A 24,843-nucleotide genomic window follows, 5' to 3' on the forward strand; every position below is an offset into this window, starting at 1 on the left:
AAACATTCCACATCTTTGCTATAAATTTAAAAATGTTAAATAATAGATTTACTATCAATAAGATAAATTTCTATATAAAGTAACATGGAATTAAAGTGAGAAGGTTGGGAGTGAGTGTGGTTTGTTCTTTGACACCAGTTTATGGCAAATATTTGATATATCACTTCATTTAATTTGATCATTTTTAGAATAAAACCAAATAAATTACATTTTAAAAAATAAGGTAAAATTTGTTCTTACGGTTTTTCTGTTTTCTTTTCAGGCCTAATTCCCCGTTTAGTTAAAATTGCTCCTGCTTGTGCCATTATGATCAGTACATATGAATTTGGAAAGGCTTTTTTCCAGGAACAAAATGCTCAAAAACAGAAATATTAGTGACGGTGTTTCAACTTGAAATAATAACCGTGGCCAAATAATAAGATGAAGACTCTTAGGCAAGAACTTTTTCACCATTATCTTACAGTGATTTTATGTCTTTCTTTCCTATAATTTAAATGCATAGGAATTTGTACTTTGCCTCTAAATCATTATCCTAATTTTAAAATAAAGTTTGTTATCCTAATTTTTGAGATATTGAAAAGGATATCCCAGAAATTATAACCATTGAACGTTTTTATAAAGAAAAGAAAAATTAGCAGCAGAAGTGGTAATTTCTGAGTTTCAATTATAGGTTGTGGTGTAACAATCTTATGTGGGAATGTGTCCGATACATCAAAATGTTTTGAATTAAGTGCTGAATTATGTACTGGGTCTAGAAGAAAAATGCCAAGTCTTTTATACACATTTAAATCATGCACATAGATATTTAAGCATTTCAGCAAAGTAGATAAATAGGAGGAAGTCTTTAAATAACATTTACCAAATATTACTTTTTTTAAACTTCAAAAATGCATTAGATTTTTTGTTTGAAGTCTTCACATATATTAGGATTTCTCCGATCAAAGATATGGCTGTTTTATCTTTATGAACCAAAATATAATTATTTGTGTGATGTGGATGCTGCTATTTTTGATGACTAAAGACCCTGTATTACCTACTGTTTCTGCAAGAGAGGGAAATTGTACCGAATGTTTTAAATGTTCACTTCAGTCAAACTTGGGTGTGCAGTGGAAAACCACATTGTGTTTGGCACGGAAGGTACCCAGGTTTCAGCTGTGTTGTAATTTATGTATCACTGTGGTGTTCTCTAGGTCACTTCTGTTGCTTTGTTCTATCAAATTGGATATTAATACAATATCAGTCAAAAATTTCCAAAATTTTCCATGATGATATACATCTAACAGTATATTAGACCAAGAGACTAAACAGGCAGCAATTTCCTTGAAGAAATAGCTTTTGGTCACTGTAGGCCAGCAGTCTCCAAACTTTTTGGCACCAGGCACCAGTGCTCCTATGAGAATCTAATGCCTGATGATCTGAGGTGGAGCTGAGGCAGTGATGCTAGCACTGGGGAGCAGCTGCAAATACAGATGAAGCTTCACTTGCTTGCCTGCTCCTCACCTCCTGCTGTGAGGCCTGGATCTTAACAGGCCACAGACCCCAGGGTTGGGGGCCCCTACAGTGTAGGCTAATGCCTGAGTAATTTAACTTATCACTATAGGAATGAAATAAGAACATGATAGCAGGACAAGAAATGATATTTTTTATATTTGATTTGCTCAGGATATACATAAGAAAAAACACTTTATTATAGTTTGTGTATTTTATGAATGTGAAGCATCTTTTCCCTTAAAATAGGTAATATATTTAGGTAACAAATCTTCTATAATATTGATAGAGGAATTTATTTGTATTATAGTAAAGTGTTAATGTTTCACCAGAAATGAGCTATATAAGATTTGTATTTAACTTTTTGTTTTTATGCTGTTGATTTACTTTAAATTTGCAACATACATATCCATAAAAATATAGTTATATTAATTTACATTTTCATTATTTTGCTTTCTTAACATCACTGTACTTCTAGCTAAATAGTCACATAATGTGTGAACTTTTATCTTGAACACTGCTGTTTAACAGTATTAAACTTAATTTGGTTTTGCCATGCTTTTTGATAACTGATGGGTAGAAAAAGAGAATATTTACATTTAAATCTATGTTCTCAAAAAGCAGTCACATATTTCAACTTACTATCACTTATAAATACCAGAAGGAAATTTTCCAACCCTATCCCCAATACTGACTGCACTTATGGAAAATTATCATTTATGACTAAAATAATTTAAATCTAATAATTCCCTAATAGTTTTTCTAACATACTTTACTTGCAGTGTATCTGGATGAAAAGAAGGATGAAAGAAAGCTTCAGCTCTTTCTATACTTAAGTGGTTAAAATAAGCATTAATACCTTGGTTAAAAAAATTAGCAACCAAAAAGGGTTTGTCTAGAAATTGTGTTCTTGGTAATGTTTCTGAAAGGAAAATTTCATTTTATTAATGGTAATTTTCTAACATGCATATTTATGTGCAAAATTTTTTAAGAAGAAATGTCTTATTCAAGTACTGTTTGCTACTCTTCATATAATACACATTTGACTTTTGAAAGGATACAGTGTTGAAATACTTTCCTTTTTCTGGGGCATAAATTCCAGAGATGTGGGAAAATTTAGTCTATCACTTTTGAATTTTTTTTCCAAAATGAATTTTAAAAGAAACTATGGCTCTTATACTTTAATCTGTCATTCATCACTTGAGACCTTTTATGCGGTAGGCAGTATAAAAAGCACTGGAGATGAAGAACCATCACTGGCCCTAAGGAAGTTCAGAGCTATGATTGATAGAAGTATGAAAGGGGAGCAATGCAAAAGCTCCACTAAGCTTGGGGGTGGAGAGGGTGTGCTCAGGAAATGCTCCTAAGATTAGGACAGGTGATCCAGTTAAATATACCTGGAGGTGGGCGTCTCTCTCAGGCAGTGGGATATAGTCCCAGTGGCTTGAACAAAGAGCATACGACGTGCTTAGTGGGAGATCAGATGGGAAATGCATTCAGCGGCACTGCCAGAACTACTTCTGTACTGTGCCAATGCGGTAGATGCTGTGTATTCTAAAACATGTCATGTTATTTAAAAAATGTATTTAATATGATGTGAGTTGAAATAAAGATTTCTCAAACCATTTTCATATTAGTATTTTAGGTGTTTAAGTAATATACATTTACCACATTTGTTGAACCAAAAGTCCATGTAAAATTTATCAAGTAACTTTTCGTCAAGGATTAAATAAGACTCCAGATTCATGGTACAAAATGTTTAATATACGTGCAACAAGTATACATCAAGGCAACAAAATACACGTGGAAATATTAGCATGTAATTCAGCATTCTATTTTGGGGAGGGTCAGTGAACAGTAAACACCACCTAAAACTAAAGGTTGAGACATAAGTTGTTTCCTCATGCACACATTAACAAACTACCTCTGTAACTACTGTGAAAGGAACTGTGGAAACCTGAATTCACATTAGCAGATTAACTTTATACCAAGAGCTCCAAGAAAGGAGGAAAAGTCATGATCCTCAGATGTCATGTTTAAATCTGCATTTAGCAGCATGTTAAGATGCACAACTTACTGTATACATTAGATAAACCTGAAAAAGTTTATCAATTATGGAATCTTGAAATAACTGTTATAAAAATGTATGGAAAAATTTTAAGTGATTTTTTAAAATTATTAAAGGATAATGTCAAGTTGAGAGTTAACCACGAATGATAAAGCATTTAAACATTCTGATAGTTCTTAGGAAAGCAGCAATAGTGCTTAAGGCTAGCCTAAAAGTTTTGAAGTTCCCCTCAACTAATTTCTCATTACCGCCTCCCAAGGTTTCCATTGTCCATATACCTTCGCTTTATCTCCCGTGCTGAGTAAAAACTGCTTTGGATACCTCACTCACAATGTGGTATACAGAATTAAGATATTAAAGGTACCATTTCAAGAATATTTGCATTTCTACAAGTAAAGCCTTAAGCTAAAAGAATAAAGCTCTGAGTAAGTTTTGGTACATCTAAGATAACTTATTTTAAGGGCTTCCAGGCCTCCTTTGTCCACGAAATGACACTGTTTGAACTGCCTTACAAATGAGACTAGCCTTGTTACTGTTACCTTAAATTCCAAATGATGAGAATTAAGTTCTAAAGATTGCAGAGAACCACCACACTCCTACATTTCTGATACAAAGAATGAATGTGATAAGTTCACCACTTCTTGCCTCCTCTCAATAAAAACTGCATTAGGAGGAACATTCTTCCTATAGGTCAAAGCTACTAAGTTTGAATGTAATGTTTTATTAATAAAAACAGCACACGAAGTCTCCAATAAATATTGTAGCCTCTTAATGTAAACAATGTATAAAACTTCTTTGGCACAACTGATCGTGTTTTCCTCATATTACTTACTATAGAAAATATACTTAATACATTTTCTCTTTCAATATGGTGGAATTTTTAGGGACGAAATGTATAGTTCCAGAAACATTTAAATATGGTTCATAGCTTTTTTAAAAAAGAAAACATTTTTAACCCGTAGAAGTGCAGAGATTTTTAACATTAACATGAGATTATGACATGATTAATGACAAGCTATAAAACATACATGATACAATTCATTGTTGCACACATGAGAGAAAAAATAGCACTGTATGCCAGACATTAAGTATGGTGATTACCCTACTGATCTTAATTTAAAAGCTTCTCAAATACTTAACTGATCTTGACATCTTTCCTGATCAAACTTTTTTTAACATCTGTTCTACATTTTTTAATGTTTCCAATTTTATGGCATATTTGATCATATTTTTAAATTGGTAAACCTTCTAAGAAAATTTTGAGAAAACAAGATATTTATTCATTTTACTTAAATGGCCTGAAATACTGTAAAATACTTTCCCTATGACCCTAACAAATTTAGTAACTGCCTAAAGGCCCATTCCTATAAAATTTATAAAATGTTAAGGGAGATGTTGATACCAAATGATAATTGTTAAAGAACAACTGAATCGGCCACTGTGAAACTGCAGATGAGGACAGTCAGGACATTCTCATGTTAAAAACAAGGCTTTTAAACATTAGAACCTAGAAAGAAATTAATAAAAAGTGAAATTGGCAAGTCATTTTTAGAAATTTTAATCACTGCAGAAAAGAGTGAAAGAAAATAAGTCTCTGGAATAAACCTTGAACTATGTCTCTGGCAATTATGATATATTTAAACATTTGAAAATCAGGTGAATAAATAAATATGTACAATTTGCAATGGATTATTGATTTAGAGGATCTTTGAAAGTTTTTTTTTTAAGCCTATTTTAAACTTCCTCAGTGACAAATATAATTTTAAAATGAAAAGTGGCAGGATCATTTTTTTTTTCACTCAAAATTTTACTTGGAGTGGACTGAACTCTCTAATGTAAGCAATAAAATTCCAGACATGTGCCAGAACAATATAAAACTCCGAAGGTTCTCCCAGCAGTCAAACTTATATAAATAGAACATTTGCAACATAAAATTTTTTGGCTTTTACATAAAAATGTTCAGGATGGAGTTAGGCCTGGACTTGTCATCTCTGTTGTAGGACTTGCAAGATAGTCATTAGATTTTAGGCTTGTTAAAGATTTGTAACTTGCCACTGATGTTAGAGACCCACAGAGACCGAGTAATGAGGGAGTATCTTCTTTACCTGAAAATTAGGATAAAATAACATTTAATTTACTTTGAACAATGATACCAATAAGAAGCTAAAAACTTCCTATTTTACCTAATATTGCATATTCTTGAATATTGTCATGTTAACAGTTACTAATACATATATACATATACGTAAACACATGTAAAATAATGGATTAAAAAATAAGTATATTAAAATCTGAGTTAATATTTTCAAAGCAATTAATTGACATGGGAGGAAGAACTTGTCAAAATTAACAAAACTTTCTAGCCCAGATGACTGGGAGAGTGATAGTTCCTAGCAGAAACAAATTAGCCATCAGGAGCAGAAAATGGGTTTTGTTTAATAGCAAGAAAGGTCAGTTTTATTTTAAGTGTATTGATATGGAATCTAAACTCCACAAGTCTTCAGATGGTGCTGCTACAAATGTTATTGTGAGAAGTCAATGGGCTTCCTCTATGTGCAAGGCATTGTGATAAAAGATAATTTTTAAAACCACTTCTTGTCTATAGGGAATTTAATATATGGTGGAAACATATACAAACAAAATTATAATAAAATGCAGTTAGTGTAGTGAGAACTGTAAGTCAAGGGCATTATGGAGGCCTAGAGGGGAAGTATCCAAACCGAATCAGAAGGTATGGGTTAGGGGCAATTAGAGAAGTTTCAAGGGAGAAAATGACCACCGAACTGAATCCAGTGGGCATGCATACCCAAGGAGGCAGGAACCAGCAGAGGCTCTGCAGAGGACCAACATGGACAGAGGCACAGAGGGGAGAATTACCACCCAAGGTTCAGGGAGCTACAAGCAAGAAATGAGACTAGAGGGATGGATAAAGGCCACAGAAGACTTTAGAGTTCATGTTAAAGAGCCTGAAAATTGTAACCATTATAAGTTTGTAGTGTGACCTGAAATCAAGTCTTCTGAATTCAGAGACTATATTCTTGGTCATACTCATAGTAGGGAGCCACTGAGGCCTTTTTCATAAGGGGATTGCATGGTTAATTTGTATTTTAAGTACTTGAGGGCTCTGTGAAGCATGAGTTTGAGGGAAATAAAGTAGTGCTTGGTGAAGGCAAAATGTTAGGTGAGAAGAGCCATGAATGACTCAATAGATTTTGAGAACTGGTAAGTGAGTGGCAAGATAACCAACTCTAAGAAAGAAAAGTTTGGAGTGGGAAGGAAAGTGTCAGTGAGGAACCAGAGAGGCAATAAATATGTATCCTAATTTTAAGGAATGCCTAAAAAGATTCTTTAGCCACTATCAAACCCATAAATGTAAGGAAAATTATATTAAGCTGTTGTGCAAGGACTTTTTTGTGATCTATGGTCAAGAAAAGGGATGGTCATCATTTTGTGCAATAAAATTTTAAACTATTAGAATCAATGTGTATTGAAGTTGTAGCTGGCCAAGAGGCAGTTGTGACATAGTTGTTTTTGCCTGTACATGCATGAACTTGATCACATGTGTTCACATAGGTATCATTGAGTTGCCTGTTTATATGCTGCTTAAAATGCTTTCAAAAACAGTACAAGATAATTTGCCCTTAAAAATAATAGTTGTTTGTTCAGAGAAAAGCATGAGAAAAGCAGGATGTAAATTTCATATCACTGAAACAAATATTAACAAGAAATGCTGCAGTTCATACCTATAAAACAAAACAAAGTGCTTGAGAACAAATTCATAAAAAAGGGGAAAACCCTGCAAGTAGATGAGGCTTGATGACATCTGCAAAGGATTGCTTATCACTTGCCAAGCACTTAACTGAAGGCAGAAGAAAGTCCTCAGAATAGATCAAGTAAATTTTGAAGCAACAAGCAATTGGTGTGACTGATTCATGCATCATGCAGGATTTCTGTTAAGAGGTCAAACATCAATTTGTTACAGAACTGTTGCCTTTGATGAGAAGCTGTTAAACTTGCAAAACCATTTGATTTAACGACGAAAATGAAACTATAAAGTAGGCAAACAGGAAAATATCTGTGTAAAAATGTGCAGGATATTTGTTGGTAATTTGAAAGAAATCCCTACAACAGTGGAGTATTGTTTTAGGAAATGGTTCACTGTTGGCAGAGGGTGATATTGTGAGGAAAGGCATAGTCACTGACAATTTTGAGTCACAAAAATGACTCAGAAAATATAGACTGAAGATGAAGTTCTTGACGATTCACTTTTATTTTCCGTATTATAGGGAAGTAAAATTTTAAAATCTATGCATAACGTCTAAAGTAATTAACAATTATAAAAATAAGAAAACAACTCATTTATAATAGCATCTGAAAGAATAAAATACTCAGGAATATAACCAAAGTGCAAGAGGTACACACTGACAACCACAGAGTAACTGCTATATTTCCCCAATTGATCCCAACAGATTCAGTATAATCCTCTTCAAAATTTTAATTCCCTGGTTTTTTTTTTTTTTTTTAAGAAATGACAAGCTGATTATAAAATTCATATGGAAATGCAAAGGACCTTAAATAGCCAAAACGATCTTGGAAAAGAACAAAGTTGTAAGACTCACACATCCTGACTTCAAAACTTAATTACAAAGCTACAGCAATCAAGACAGTGTGGTACTAGAGTAAAGATAATGTGGCATTGGCAGAGACATATAGACCAACAAAACAGTATTAAGAATCCAAAAATAAACCCACATATGTAATAAATTTCAACAAGAGTTCTAGGACCACTCAATGGGGGAAAAGAAGTCTTTTCAACAAATCGTCCAGAATCAGCTGAATATCCACATGCCAAAGAATGAAATTGTACACTTAGCTCACACCATAAACAAAATACAAAAAATTAACTCCAAATAGATCAAAGACCTAAAAGATCTAAAACTATAACCTCTTGAAACAGGTGTAAATCTGCATGACTTTGGATTAGGCAATGATTTCTTAGATGTGACAACAAAAACAAAAGAAAAACTAGATAAACAGGACTTCATAAAAATTGAAAACTGAATCAACACTGGCAAGAAAGCGAAAAGAAAAATCCCTCAAAATACTTGCAAATCATAGATAAGGCTCTACTATCTAGAATATACATGTACATAAAGAACTATTACAACTCAACCATAAGAAGATAATGACATTTTTAAATGGTCAAAGGATTTGAGCGACATTTCTCTGAAGATGATATACAAATGGCCAATAAACACATGAAAAGATGCTCAACATTATTACTCATTAGGGCAGTGCAAATCAAAACCATGAAGTTCCACTTCAGACCCACTAGGATGGCTATAATAAAAGAATAACAAATATTCGTGAGGGTATGGAGAAACTGCAACCTACATTGGTGGTGGGATTGTAAAATGGTAGTCACTTTGAAAAACATTTTGGCAGTTCCTCAGATGGTTGAACATGATCTAACCAATTCCATTTCTAGTTATATCCCCAAGAGAAGTAAAACTGTGTGTTCGCATAAGAATTTGTACATGAATGTTCATAGCAGCATTATTAATAGCACAAAAGTAGAAACAATCTAAGCAACTAATGAATGGCTAAATCAATTGCGGTATATCCAAACAGTGGGATATTATTTGGACATAAAAGGGAATGAAGCACTTATATATGCTGTAACGTGGGTGAACTGTGAAAACATCAAGCCAGACAAAAAGGGCTACATATTGTATGATTTCATTATATGAATGTCTAGAATAGACAAATCCAAAAAGACAAAGTAGATTAGTAGTTACCAAGGGATGGGGTGGGGAGGAATTGGGGTTGACTGCTAATAAGTACAGGGCTTCTTTACTGGGTGATAGCAATGTTCTGGAATTAAGTAGTAGTGATTGTCATAATTATGTCATGTACCACACATGAATATTTCAGTCAGCGACAGGCTGCATGTACACCGGTGGTCTCATAAGATTATAATGAAGCTGAAAAAAACAATTCCTGTAGCCTATTGATGTCATAGCTGTCATATCTCTTAGCACAAAGCATTACTTGTGTAGTGATGCTGGTGTAAACCTGAGCTGCCAGTTCTATAAAAGTATATGGCACATACAATTATGTTCAGTACATGGAACTCAATGATAATAAACAGCAGTGTTACTGGCTTATGTATTTACTTTTCATTGTTATAAAGTATACTCTTTCTAGTTATAAGAACAGCTGTAAAACAGTAGGCTGTGTTACTCTGGCAGCAGCCTCATATATCTCATGTTTACTGTGTCTCTTGATTGTATCATTTTCTCTTGTGCTTGATTTAATCTGTTTTGGTTTTTAACATGCTGCACAGGCTTGCAGCCTAGAAGCAACGGGCTGTACCATGTAGCTTAGGTGTGTTGTAGGCTGCACCATCTAGGTTTGTGTAAGTGCACTCAATGATGCTCACTCGATGAAACTGCCTAACGACACATATCTCAGAGCGTATCCCCATTGTTAAGCAGTGCAAGACTATATACTAAACACCATTAAATTGCACACTTTAAAATGGTGAATTTTATGTTATGTGAATTACAGTTTGTTGGGTTTTTAAAAAATCTGTATAAGTCTATTTGAGCCAAACTGATGACATATGCTAGGAAGCAACATCTCAAATGTTCTTAAAACAAGTTATTTTTATTTTTAAATTAGATTTATTGGGGTGACATTCGTTAATAAAATCATGTAGATTTCAGGTGTACAATTCAGTAGTATGTCATTTGTATATTGCATTGTGCGTTCACCACCCAAAGTTAAATTTTCTCCTGTCACCATATATTTGACCCCTTTTACCCTTATTTACCTCGCCCCTCTTCCCTCTAGGAAGCACTAAACTGTTGTCCATGTCCATAAATCTCTGTTATGTTCATTTGCTGCTTTCAGTTTTATATCCCACATTAAGTGAAATCATATAGCTTTCAACTTTTTCTGTGATTTATTTCGCTTAGGTCTATAAGAGCTCTTAAAATAAATATGAAAAATGCTAAGAGATATGGAAATGCATTATAGTTTAATTGTTGGCATTTTCTTTTTCTTTTTCTGTGGTACATAAAATAATGGTGTATCCTAAGACCCAAGGCATGTTAGATTTGATGAAATACGGTAGCTACTAGTAGTTACTAGCGTAGTACCTGTCATATGAGAGGTTTAATAAGTGCTCCTTGAAAAAAATGACAGGTTCTCACCCTTTTCTATCAACAATTATGGTGCTGTAATAAGTAGCTTGAATTTTATTATGATTGTCATTGAGAGCCATTGCAGAATTTTAAGTAGGGGTATAATACTTTCTGGTTTATGTTTTCAAAGATCGGTGATTGCTGTATGGAAAATGGACTATGAGGGGGCAAGAATGAGAGATGAAAGCCAATGAAAAAGCTGTGGCAGTAGTCCGTTTGTTCAACAGGCTTGCTCCAGGTGGCATAGACTAGGGTTACAGTAATGGAGATGATGATACATCAATGTATATAGCACATGTTGTATGAAGGCACTGACAGAACTTGCTAATAAACTGATAGGCAGTTGTAAGGGTAAAAAGTAGAATCTACGATAATGCCTATGGTGGTGCCATTTATTGCAATGGAGAAGACAAGGAAGAAATTGGAGGCATAGAAGAATGCAGGGTCCCCTGAGGTAAGAAACTGTCTCTCCCCAGCTCACACAGAGCGGCAGATGTAGAACAGGGCAGAAGGAGAGAGAAAAGATGTGAGCACCATATAATACAAACACTAGTCCAATCCAAAGGGCTAGAGTCACAGCTCTGACCTATGCTGGGGGCGGGAAAGAAAAGAACTTGGAACCAACTAAGCTACTGAAGTTTAAAAATGAATAGCTTGAGTCTTGAAAACTGAAATGCGATCATTGAAAGTGGCTTGGAAAGTTATGGAATTGGACCAAGATACTGTTCAGGAAGGTACAACTCAAGGGGAAACGTGGTTGATAGAGCACAGCTGAAAGCGGTAAATAGGAAAAAGAAAACTCTTAGGTTTATTCCTCAAGTTTTTCTGAATACTCAATAGCAAGGTACCAAAAGTAACTCAAGAAGAGGAAGTGGTCAATTGGATCAAAAGCTGCTGAGGTGTTTAATAGAGAAGCTGGAGAACTGACTTTAGCAATCAATATGGCAGCGGTTAAATTGCTTTGATACATATCAATCATTTCATTAAACAGTAGAGACACAAAATCCATATTGGAGTGAGATGAAAGGAGTACAGGAAGTGAGGAAATAAAAAATTAGGCAGTCTTTCAAGGTTTGCCACAAACACAAAAAAACAAGAACAGGCCATTTTTAATAATGGCAACTTCATCCTTAGCATGCTTCACAGAAATATCACTATTATTCTTCAGCAATCCTCAGCAACCAAAGTATAATAGTGCAGGAAAAAGTAATTTTCAAATAGAATTTTTTTCCTTACCTTCACTGATTGAATTTAATGTGTCTTGTTTTCCATCTCCTTGTGACTGACCTGGATCCAGTGAAGTCTGAGAAAGGCTAACTTCAGCTGATAACTGGTCAAGACTTTGATAACTTTTTCTGTAAAACAAGGGTATAATACTACTTGAATTTCTTCTCACACACAAAAAATAATTTCTAGAGATATTCTTTTCTGGTTTTCTTCAATTTATTGAGTATCTGATTAATTTCTCCCCAATTTTTCCTCTAAACTTTATCAAGGCTGCAATAGGATCTCCATTATACTTTACCTCAACCCTTTTAAATCTCTGTCTGTTTAATCCACTGAAAATGGAAAAGAAAACAATTTTTCAAACAAATTTAAATCCTTACACCAATTTCTGAGTATCCAGTTGGTTAGGAAATAGGGAATTCTGGTTATTAGTTGTCAAAAGAGCAGAAAAATCTACAGATTATACTTAACGCAGAATCAAAATTGACATTATCATAATCTAGTGTCTCCTAAGCACTTAAGAATTCATCAATGCCTTGATATTTTACAAGTGGTTATTATAACAAATTATTATAAATTCCTATAATTTAGAAACTTAAAAAAAGTGCTGTGTAATAAAATACCTCTTTTGTGTTAATATGCCATTAAAATAATTAACCTCTTTCCCTCATCTATTTGCAGTTGTGAACCCATTTTCAGGAAAATCTGTTATAAATGGAAAGTTAATGAAAGTTTATTATTAAACTGTCCTTATTTTTTTCTGTCAGGATAAAACCAACTAAAAAGACATATGCAACTTTGATGTTACTGACATTTCAAGTAAGAGAACAGAATTCATTGTTATTTCCAAATACAAATGACCCAGGAAAACAAATATGATTCTTAGGTTCAACATTTATTTCCCGAGGGAGTCAAACCCTATCTAATTTCTTAGCAATGTCATATATTCTATTATAATGTTATAGGAAAGCATATATAATTGAAATCTATTACACAGCTATTCTTTATGCTTACTTGCAAGAGCAGACTTATAAATTTATCAAATGTATATATATATTAAGTATGGGGGATATATACAATAGGTATCTTTTTTCCTCTAAGAAATGAGGTGATGGAATAACTACTAGCTTATAGTGCAAGCAGTGTTCTCACTTTATAACATGATGACTTTTCAAATGTTGAGAGTATAAAATTTCTTAATTACATTTTTAAGTAACAGGAAGTTCTATTCTAGGAAATTTTCGATAATTATAATAAATAACATGTACATGAGCTGCACAACATGTAATTAAAAATGATAATATACAGCACTTAACAAATGCTAGGCACTATTCTACATATTTTATATATATTTATTTAATCCTCACAACTACCCTAAGAAGTCGGAATTATTACTAACCCTACTTTATAGCAGAGGAAACTGGAGCACAAAGAGATTAAATTTGAACAAAGAGATTAAATTTGAGCCTGGCTCTAATTCTGGACCCTTAACTACTATGCTATCTACTCTCTAGTATAGGAAGAAAAGATTTGGATTCCTATTTTATTAGAAAATATTCTTAAAGAACAGCCATGCTTGCTGAGATAGACCATGTAAATTATACTACAGTATTTAATCAAATCACTGCAAATTTCACTTGATTTCCATTAAAATGTTAATTTACTTATCTATAGAAGAAATCAGGAACACAAGAATTAAGGGAAATTATAAAGTATTTTCCAAATTCTACCTAATAGGTAGAAGGCATGGAATGGTTTAAAGTGAGTTTCTGACACTAACTTTTCATCATAGGAAACTTGTTAATATTGCTTTAAAAATCATACATAGAAGTATTTGCAAACAAAAAGATAACAAACAAAAAACACTTAGAATTCCTTGGAATATTGTAAGGACCGAGAGCTTGACGGCACACATTTATAGTAATCTCAGGGACTCTCACGCTCTTGAGGAAGGAAAGCTTGTTAACACAGCCTCTGATAACAGCAACACAAAATGAGCTTTCTGCGTGCCATACTGACATTCCTTTTAGAATATCACACTTCCAAATTCAAAATGATTCTGGGACCTGTCTACACTTTAATTTGTCACTTTTAGTCTCAATTTGTCTCAATTCTTGAGACTATAGGCTTTACTTAACCAAATGCCAATGCATACAGAAATAGAATTTGGTAGACAACACTGCTCTGCAGCAATGATATAAGTTCCACATCTAAATTAAGCACCTTACTCATAAGATGGTAAGAGCAGTGCTGTACGGTATCTTCCTTTCATGAAACTGACTATAGACCCACTATCTGGGTGAAATCTAGTTCAGCTGCTTTCACTAATGACAAAGATGGGTTGGGTTTCTACATTCTTACCTGATTTCCAATGCAATTGGAAACTCCATATGACAAATACGTTGTCATGGAGTAATACTGTCTCTGGGAGTTCTGTCTTTAAAAGGTCAGTGGCTAAATCCGAACTTAGAATTCTAGACTCATTAACATCACACTGTAAGATTTAAATGTAACCCACCAGACACAGACCAATTAACAATCGATCACTATTTCTCAGAGAAACTTTCAAAATGGTAATAGTTTAATCAAAATAAGAACCCACGATAGTAAGTCATGTACTATGACTACATAAAAGTTTATAGTTTAATCTATGCCATACATTGTTAAATATAATTTAAACTTGCAGGAATTATACGTCATGGGCATTTGGGACATAATAAAATCCACTGCATTCAATATATATTTAAACATTTAAAAAATCACTCAAATACAAATTTCAGTATACAGAATTGAGTACAAAATAAAGGCAAACTAAAAGGAAAGTGAGAAATAGGGCTGAATTCACATATTAGTCAATTTTTCTACAATCTCACACTTTATAGCAGTGATCAGAAGTAATGATATGGATAATCTACATCACTTATTTGCCCAATAGATGTATTGAGGTCAGTAATAATTTACGTTATCTGGTAGTCATTGGACAGCAGAGAGTGTAATGCACAGGAAACATTATCCACGTGCATGAAATAAAAACAAATACATGAACAATGTATATATACTCAGAGGCAAATAAATGTGCATGAAAACAGAGTTGTACTATTCTTTTTATTCTTGGTTTGATTTTCATGTTTAAGGAACGAAATAAGCAGATAGCAGAATGTGATAGCAGAGTGTCTATATACTCTACTAAAATCAATGTAAAGATGCAAAGGAGCCTGAAAGAGAAGGATATATATGTGAATCGGGTCAATATGAAATTTACAAACTGTAAAATATTTCTGCAGCCTCAGTGCTTTAGGCAGTCTTCCTCCAAACATACTAGAAAGACACATATGGAAAGGACAACCTCTAATACATCTAAATTGATTAACCCTCAGAAGTCATTAAGAAAAATTAGCCTAAAGAGATCATGAAGGGCATCTAAAAGCTCATAATCCTCAATAATTTTGTACATAATAGTGAAATTGGGAAACAATGATAAACTTGGAAGACTGAAAGAGCTAAAGTAGAAAATATAAATATGATGACAATAAAACTGATCTTGTGGGGTGGGAATGAGTAGGTTAGACAATAATCTAACAAGATTATATGACCTGTAGCTAATAAGATCATGTGACCTAGACTTTACATATAAAGAAACATATTAAAACAGAACTTATTGGAAAAATAAAGTATTTGTGTGTTAAAGGAATGTACTTCATATACTTATTTATTGAGTTTTTACAGTATGCCAATAATGCTATAATGCTTAAAATTTTTAATATGATATTCCTATGTTTGAAATAAAAGATATAAAATCCAGCATAACTAATCTTGCCAGGGCTAAATAATCAAGAAATAAACTGGAAATTTTTTAAGTTTCATAAACAGTATAGTAAATAGAAAAATTTAAGATATTCAGTTATGAAAGGTGTCCTTGAGTAGGTGACAACATAGCTAAGTTATCCAATGGCTCATTTTAAGAAATAGATGAATAGATAAAAGAAAATATGGTATATGTATACAATGGAATATTATTCAGCCATAAAAAGAATATCTTGCCATTTGTGATAACATAGACAGACCTCGAGGGTATTAATTAAACTAAGTGAAATAAGTCAGACAGAGGAAGGCAAATACCATACTATTTCAATTAAATCTGGAATCTAAAAAACAAACAAAAAAACCCAGAAAAATTCATAGATACAGAGAACCTTTAGATGGTTGCCCGACGAGAAGAGGGTTGGAGGGTTGGGTGGAAAAGGTGAGGCGATTAAGTACAAAGTGGCAGTTACAAAATAGTCACAGGGATATAAAGTACAGCATAGGGAATACAGTAATGTTGTAATAACTATATATGGTCCCAGATGGGTACTAAACATAGTGGGGGGATCACTTTGTAACTTATGTTAAAATGTCTAACCACTATGTTGTACACCTGAAACTAATTTTGAATGTCAACTGTAAATGAAAAATATTTATTTTTAAAATGTCAACAAATCCAAAAAATTCATTAAATCCAACAGCATGCTCTTTCTTCTCAAAGCTAACTGGGCAAATGAAGTTACAGAGCTCCTAAAGAAATAACTCTATGTAAAAATAAATAACTATAGACATCCCAAATTCTTAGGAAGAAATTATAATTATAATAAAAATATGATGATTCATTATAGGGTCAGTTTCTTTCTCTAAAAACAAGAGAGCTAATGTTCTTTATTAAAGTTGTTTTGGTTACCTCTTCCATAATTTGTAGGCTTTCAATAAATGTATATTGAACTTAAGATATTAGTCAAACAAAGAAGAATTAGTGATCAGGTTAGTTCAAGAGCTTTGGCTTAGATCATAAATTTGAGGAGTGCAAAATTAGATCCTGATGAAAAGCTATGATTTGTTTCACACATGATTTATAAAGCACTACTCTGTTCTAAAAATCCAAAGTCTCTATTTTTACATGAAAAAGTTGTAATTATTTATTCAGAACAACTGGGGACTCGCTGGTCATTATAATTTTGCATAAGGTTTTACAAACTCTTAAGAAAGTAGAGCTTGGGATGTTGTGTTAGTATATATTCTCCAAACATGAAAGACACAAGTTTATATGACAGTATAAATAAGAAAGATTATATAGAGTATAAATAAATAAAAGATTTATTGGGAAATTATTAAGTGCCAGACAATTTATTACTCCATATGACCCTTACAATTATTTTAAAATAGGCATTATCCCCAGTATTGCATATGCAGAAACAAAAGGTAAGAAGAGAAAGTGTTGCTTAGTGTTACACAACAAGTAAGTAGCAGAGATTATTTATAAGTCATGACTTAAACTCTAGGTCCAGTGATCTCTCTATCACACACCCTCGCTGCACACTTAGGGATATAAGTTTGTTTAGGGATATCAGTTTGGCAGTAAGACCATCTAAAAGCAATACCACCATCTGAGGTCAGATCAGATTAAGGGACGATGCTGGGAGGGAAAGGGTGTTCCTTCTTAAACTAATAGAGGAACTGTGTCACATATAAAATCTGGATCCATGCTAAACAGATGAACAGTTTCACTGCTTTCTTTTCTGAGACTTCAAATACTTTTGTTGCCACTATAATATTTTATAAAAACCAGTCATTTATTATTACATGCAAAAGTAAACTACAAATAAATTATCCACTTAGATTCCTCATTGATTTCTGAAGAGGTAGCTCTATAGGTAGGTTGGGTATACACATGTCTTTTGACAAAAATATTTTACCTCTCACTAAAGTGATAACATAGATACGGCAATAAAAAGACATAGTTACTAGACTTTTAACTTGTCAAGATTTAAAGTTGTAATATTTTGCAGTTAAAAAAACAGGAACATCTCATATGTTATATGTAGACAAGATAAGTGTACCAAGTATTGCTATATGTTTTTTCAGTCATGAATTAGATATACAAATATATGAATATTCTTCCATTATAGTCTTCCATTAATTAAATATGCTACTGAAAGATAAAATTATATATCAGTATAAAAAATATATATTCTAGTTATACATAACTTTTACATGGGTATAAAAGAAAAAATTATTTTCATGGATTAGTTCCAATCTATGAAAGACTCAGTCAACACCTTGAATCATACTAAGCAGCATGGTTTAGTAGATGTTGAAGCGAGTTCTGATTTATTCTGTAAATCATCTGCTCACATTTTCCTACTTATCTCTAACAATCAATGAAGCAAAAATATAAATAAATAAGCAATTAAGCCCCTAGCAAGAAATTTAACAAAAGGTCAAATTTGAGTTCTATGTTTGATAAATGAAAAAATCACAGAGTAAAAGCATGTGGAAATTGTGTCTGTGCTAAAACATTCCTTGTAGAAATGTATGGCTATCAATTACCCAGTGAAAGGCACTCTAAGAAGCACAGAAAGAAGTGTGTAGCTCTACCGGTGAAATTTAAAAACAAGGGCTCTAAAAGAAGAGCAGAGAAAGAAAAAGAGGGGAGAAAAAAAAGAAGAGAGAAAAAGAGGAAAGAGAGAAAAGAGAGAGGGAAGGGAAGAAAGAGAACATAAGGGGTTGGAGGGAGAGCAGGGAAAATAATCAGAAAATTAGCTAAAGACAGATAGGAATATAAAGATTTTGAAAAAAAAATTATCAAGATGGAAAAGTAGCTAAAAGCCAAAAGAAGGTAATACAATTTACAAGTTCCAAAATGAAGATTACCTAAAGGCAGACAGCCTAAGATTTTGCAGCTCTCTCAACATTGAGAAACGATTAAATGACATAGTTCTGAATGCTGGGACTAAGAAACGTGAAAGGGATCTTCGGGTCCATAGGTGAAATGATTATATCGTCTATAAACCAAAAATTAGGTTTACTGAAAATTAACAGAACTCTTTCAGACCCACCAAGAACATTTAAATATGTTCTATCTTTTCATGAGATGAAATTTTGTGTTTTCTAACTATCAGGAAAATTAATCCTAAGGCAAATGCAAACACCAAAGCTAGAATTCAGAAATAGACAGCTCATCAAATAGGCATTCATGGACTTAATTGAAGGACTGGCTGAAGATTAATTGAAGGAGAAGCAGGTACCTGGTACAATACTGCATAGTAATTTTTCAGATGTTTTACTTCCCCAGGGTGCCTTGGCTTCAAAATAGTAACATATCACTGCCTTAATCTAAACTTACCAAGCCAAAGTAGTCTTAAGTCCTTTTGCTCTAAGCTAATAATGAATTCAGAAAGAATAACTGAGAACCAAAGTGGATAGTCATATGTTCTGGTACAACTAAATTTGTAATTAGTTGGAAAAAAAAGTATTACACTTACTCATACCACTGTTTATTGTGTTTTCGGTAAAGCAACGTATCCAAGGCAACAGCTTTGACATCCAGAGCTCCTGGGGAAGGCCACTGGTTGGTGAGGTGGGCAGTTAACTCTTGTCTTGATCTTAAATCATTATTCTTTAGCACAGTCCTGTGAATATTAAGATGGTGAGTGCTTTTGTCTTCATTGTTCTGCAATGGCAGAGGAACCTAATGGTATCAATTCAGGCCCCCAAAATTCATCTTTGTAAATGGTATGTTAACAGACTGTGAACAAAACTACAAAAAGGCTAGTTGGGACTATGACTTGTTTCCTGTCAAAATGTTTCTCCTTCTTTCTCTGCTAGCTACAACAAATCTCTTGTGAATTCAGACTTTCTGTCTTTTACACAGAGATACTACTGAAAGACGAAAGGACTCAAGCTGCATTTTACATCTTAACTAAAAAACAATGGTGATATCTTAAAGCTTTCAGTTATCAGATGCTAGTTAAAATATGAAGGAAAATAAAAATCTCATGTGTGTGATTTCCTAGATTCAAACTTCACCAATCAATAAAAGTAATTTAACTCAGTAAAAAAGTTAAAATGAATTAAAAATAAACTAATACAGAAAAATATAAAATAAAAAATCCGTGAGGTTTCTGTAATTGTTTTTGATAGAGGTGACTACTAATATATCTTCATGAAAATAATTACGTCAATCAAAACTGCACTGAACAATATAATCCACTGGAAATATTTCAACTACAGAATAAAGCCATTATAACAATTCATGGTTTCCTTTCATTTTTGTAGAACTCTTATTTGTTAATAAGAACTTGCAAAAGATAGCTTTTTGCCAAATTTCAACTTCACAAACGAACTGATCATTGTCACAATACCAATTCGACATTTGAACTGGTGGTTAAAGATAAAAGTATAATTCTATTTGCAAAGGTCTTATTCTACCTCTAAAAGACCTTAAAATGCTACATAGGCAACAGGAGTCTATGATGTTAGTGGACCAATGTTTCTGAGCCGTCAGCTCAGAAGCAGGAACATGTGTCTGCCACTATTAAGAGACAATAGTCCCGTTGTGGGTGGCAGAGTCAACTGTGTGCTTAGCAAGACAATCCTGCACTAGAGGAAATCAACCTGCACACATCTCTGGCTGGGAACATGATTCTAATGGAATAACCCCATTTAATATATCTCTAATGGGCTACATATGAATATTTCTGATTTTACTGGGTTATCTGCATGCATTTATAAATATTTGTTCCTCTGTGTCCACAAGAAATATCTGATGTAAACGCTAGCTTCTCTCTCAGAACGAAATACAAGTGAAACAGGCAGAAGTTATGAGAATGTATCTCATTAACATAGTCTTTTAGAGTAGGTCGAATGATTTCATTTCACTGGAAAAGAACTGAAAAAATTTTAAAGGACTATCAAGATACTTTAACATTGCTTTTAATGAAAACAGTAAAGAGTTATTAGGAAAAAATTAAGATTGACAGAAAAACTGTGTAAAGCAGAAATGGAGATTACTGGTCAGAGAATCTATTATAATAAAGTACCATTATTTTGGGTTCTCTTACTAGATTTTACACATATTACCCCTCTCTAGGGTCTCCAGTGAATGTCACTGGAAAACTCCACTCCAATGTCATAACTGGCTTATAGGAAATACTGAGAGCAGAATGTGAGAAAGACAAATATGTATCTGTGTGGAAATGACATTGGTAGAACTCAGTTAATGACAAGTACTTGAACAACCTCCAATTTAGAATATATTCTTTCTAGAAAGTAAAAAGTTTTACACTATATAAACTGGAAACAGCAACTGAGGTTTCATAAAAGGTTTTATACATTCTTTGCCCATGAAGAATTTTTGCCTAAAGACAAATTAAGGTATCGTCTTTCGACCTTTATGTTTAGAAATCATAATGATATTGTTTTCTGTGGTTAGCTGCATGGTCCTCTGAAACAGGAGGTAAGAGATTTCAGTGTATTGACTAGGCACAGTTTCCATCCATGCCACATCTGTTTTCCACCTTTTATGAGGAATGTAGAGACAGTAAAATCCTGGCACTTGCCATGTCACTATGAAAAGGAAAAGTTCCTGGAGGACCCCTGCGTAAGGCTCTTCCTTTTACCTCTCCACTACAATAGGAGGCAGGCATGTGAATTAAGTGAGGTTGAAAATCCCATTCCTGAATGTTGAATCTTGGCTAGAGTCTATCTCAAGTAATAGAAAAAACAGTTTAGTCATTCTGGCCATGGAGTCCTGACCAAAAATACCAGCAGAGACATTCTTAAAGTTCCTACTTTCCAGTGCTCTGAAGTAGCTCAGCTTCTCCCTTTCCAGGCCTACTATTTCAGTCTTTCTATCCATTTCCTGAGTGCTGATATCAATCTAACGAATTCCCTTGGTGCATAAGAGTTGGTTATGGCTGTGGTTGCCTGAAATCAAAGAATCCTATTACTTACCTTAGAACAAAATATACCAGTTAACTTCAAGACCTACTCAAAAGTAATCCAATTCATGTTAATATGAAGAATGAGGATATTTTTCTCATTTGGCCAAGCTCAAAAATAGGTTCATCTTAAATTATTCAATAATTACTGTTATTTCATAGTGCAAAATCAGTGGCAATTAATGGTAAAGGATGTGGTAATTAGCATCTCACTTTAATTAAAATTCTAATCAATGCTAACGTTACTGAACTCATCTATAAACTGAATCAATCTATATGAGATAGAGTCTATGTGTCACTTATATTTATAATACAAGTCAATTTAACATTCTCGCTTTTTAAGGTAATACTTCTACAGAAAGATACACTAAAGGAAATTTATTTAATTTACTAAGAAAGTAGCAATAATATATTTATCACAGCTAATTTTAAGAACTTTCCTGTGGTTTCTACCTCTAAATTGCTAGATAGTCAGCTAATGTCTTTTCAGATTTTCAATAAGAATTATTCAGGAATTTGGCCATTAAAAAAGACAACCATGATTCAATCTTTTATTCTCCCAGTTTTACTGAGGTAAAACTGACAACTTAAAATTGTATACATTTAAAGTATACAACTTGATGATTTGATATACGTATACAATGTGAAATAATCACCACACTCAAGCTAATTAACATATCCATTACCTCTTATAGATGTTTTTGTTTTTATTTTGGTGAAGAGAACACTTAAGATCTACCTCTTAGAAAATTTCAAGTATACAATATTGTTAACTATAGTCATGTTGTACATTAGATCTCCAGAACTTATTCGTTTTGCATTACCAAAATTTTGTACCCCTTGACCAACATATCTCCTTCCCCTCATTCTATGCTTCTATAGCCCACATATAAGTGAGATCAACACAGTGTCTTTCTCCGTTTGTTCATTTCACTTAGTATAATGTCTTCCAGGTTTATCCATGTTGAAAATGGCAGAATTTCCTTCTTTTTAAAGGTGAATAATCCATTATGGTGTGTGAACATGTATCTAGGCACACGGTTTTTATACATATATAAAATGTGATATATGTATCACATTTTTATTCATCTGTCGATGGACACTGAAGTTGCTTCCACTTCTTGGCTACTGTAAATAATGCTGACATTAATATGAGAGTGAGGATATCTCTTTGACATCTTGATTTCATTTCCTTGGATAAATACTCAGAAGTGGGATTGCTAGGTCATAAAATAGTTCTATTTTTAATATTTTGAGGAACCTCCATACTGTTTTCCAAAGTAGCTGTACTAATTTACATTTCCATCAACAGTGTACAAGCATTCCCTTTTGACATATTCTCATCAACATTTGTCATCTGTTGTCTTTTGATAACAGACATCCTAACAGGTATGAGGTAATATTTTATTATGATTATGATTTGCATTTCCCTGATAATTAGTGAAGTTGAGCATCTTCACGTACCAGTTGGTTATTTTATGTCTTTTTTGGAGAAATCTCTGTTCAAGTTTGTCCGTTTTTTAATTAGGTTATTTTTTTGCTTTTGAGAGTTCCTTATGTATTTTGGATATTAACTCCTTATCCGAAAGATAGCAAATATTTTTCCCATTCTGGAGGTTGCCTTTTCACTTGTTAACTGATGCTGTGCTGTGCAGAATCTTTTTTTCAGTTTGATACAATCCCATTTTTAAAATTTTTGCTCTTGTTGTCTGTGTTTTTGGTATCATATCCAAAAAACTAATGCCCAGAGCAATGTCAAGAAGCTATTTCTTGATTTTTTTTTCATCTTCTGAGCTACTGGTATCTATTTATTATTTATTAAAATTTATTTAATTTTTTATGGTGACATCGGTTAACAAAATCCAGTAAGTTTCAGCTGCACACTTTAACAGTAAGGCATATATATATATGTATATGCGTATATATATGTATATGTGTATATATACGTATATACACACATATACATATATATACGCATATATATATGTATATATGTATATGTGTATATATACGTATATATACACATATACATATATATGCATATATATGTGTATGCATATATATGCATATATATATGCATATATATATATTTGTTTACACTATGTGTTCACCTCTCATAGATTTCTTTCTATCACCACATATTTGACCCCTCTGACATTTTTTTAATAGTTTTATAGTTACAGGTCTTATGTTTATGTCTTTAATCTACTTTCAGTTGATTTTTGTACAACTTATAAGGGTCCAATTTCATTCTTCTATACATGGGTATCCAGCTTTCCCAGCTCCATTTATTGAAGAGAGTATATCTCCATGTGTGCTCTTGGTACCCCTGTCAAAGATCAGTTGGCCGTAGATGCGTGGATTTATATTTGGGCTCTCTATTCTGTTCCAGTGGTCTATATGTCTGTTTTAATGCCAGGACCATACATTTTTGATTGCTGTAAATTTATAATATATTTTGAAATCAAGACATGTGATGCCACCCACTTTGTTCTTCTCAAAATTGCTTTGGCTATTCAGGGTCTTTTGTAGTTCCATATGAATTTTGGGATTGTTTTTTTCTATTTCTGTGAAAAATGCCATTGGGATTTTGACAGTGATTGCACTGAATCTGAATATCACTCTGGGTAATATGGACATTTTAACAATTTTAAGTTTTCCAATCCATGAACATAGGCGGCCTTTCCATTTATCTATGTCTTTTTAAATTTCTTTCATTAATGTGTAATGTATTTAAATTTTCAATGTACAAATCTTTCACCTCTGTGGTTAAGTTTATTCTTAAGTATTTTATTCTTGTTGCTATTGTGAATGGAATTGGCTTTTTAAAATTTCTTTTTCAGATAGTTCACCATTTTATATAGAAATATGGTTGATTTTTGTATGCTGATTTTGTATCTTGCAACTTTGCTGAATTTGTTATTAGTTCTAACAGTTTTTTTGTTGTCTTTGTTTTAAATATTTAAGTGATCTGATGTTGGATGTGTATATACTTATATTCGTTATACCTTCCTATTGAATTGACCCTTTGATCATTATGTAATGACCTTCAACTCTAGGACAGTTTTCAACTTGGTCTATTTTGTCTCATATAAGTATA

The 24,843-nt window shown here is 33.0% G+C and overlaps 2 protein-coding genes across 9 annotated transcripts in view; one reads left to right on the forward strand and one right to left on the reverse strand.

The window, feature by feature from the left end:
• Positions 1 to 3,113, forward strand: part of SLC25A40 (solute carrier family 25 member 40) — a 47,106-nt gene extending 43,993 nt beyond the window's left edge. For 3 of the 4 annotated variants that reach the window (XM_039878207.1, XM_039878203.1, XM_039878204.1), the window contains one exon: positions 263 to 3,113. In XM_039878207.1, coding sequence (XP_039734141.1) covers positions 263 to 375 — 113 coding nt within the window. In that variant the 3' untranslated portion in view covers positions 376 to 3,113. The remainder of the gene's footprint in view (positions 1 to 262) is intronic. The other variant, XM_039878206.1, reaches the window with a different exon arrangement.
• Positions 3,114 to 3,230: 117 nt separating this feature from the next.
• RUNDC3B (RUN domain containing 3B) overlaps positions 3,231 to 24,843 on the reverse strand; it is a 126,481-nt gene continuing 104,868 nt past the window's right edge. For 3 of the 5 annotated variants that reach the window (XM_039878197.1, XM_039878198.1, XM_039878202.1), the window contains 3 exons: positions 19,287 to 19,433; positions 12,001 to 12,119; positions 3,231 to 5,661 (listed from right to left, as the gene is read on the reverse strand). In XM_039878197.1, the coding sequence (XP_039734131.1) occupies positions 5,516 to 5,661; positions 12,001 to 12,119; positions 19,287 to 19,433 (412 nt within the window). In that variant the 3' untranslated portion in view covers positions 3,231 to 5,515. The remainder of the gene's footprint in view (positions 5,662 to 12,000; positions 12,120 to 19,286; positions 19,434 to 24,843) is intronic. The other 2 variants (XM_039878200.1, XM_039878201.1) reach the window with 1 other exon arrangement.

The sequence above is a fragment of the Pteropus medius genome, unplaced genomic scaffold (genome assembly GCF_902729225.1).
Source record: "Pteropus medius unplaced genomic scaffold, Ma_sr-lr_union100, whole genome shotgun sequence".
NCBI classification, from domain to species: Eukaryota; Metazoa; Chordata; class Mammalia; order Chiroptera; family Pteropodidae; genus Pteropus; species Pteropus medius.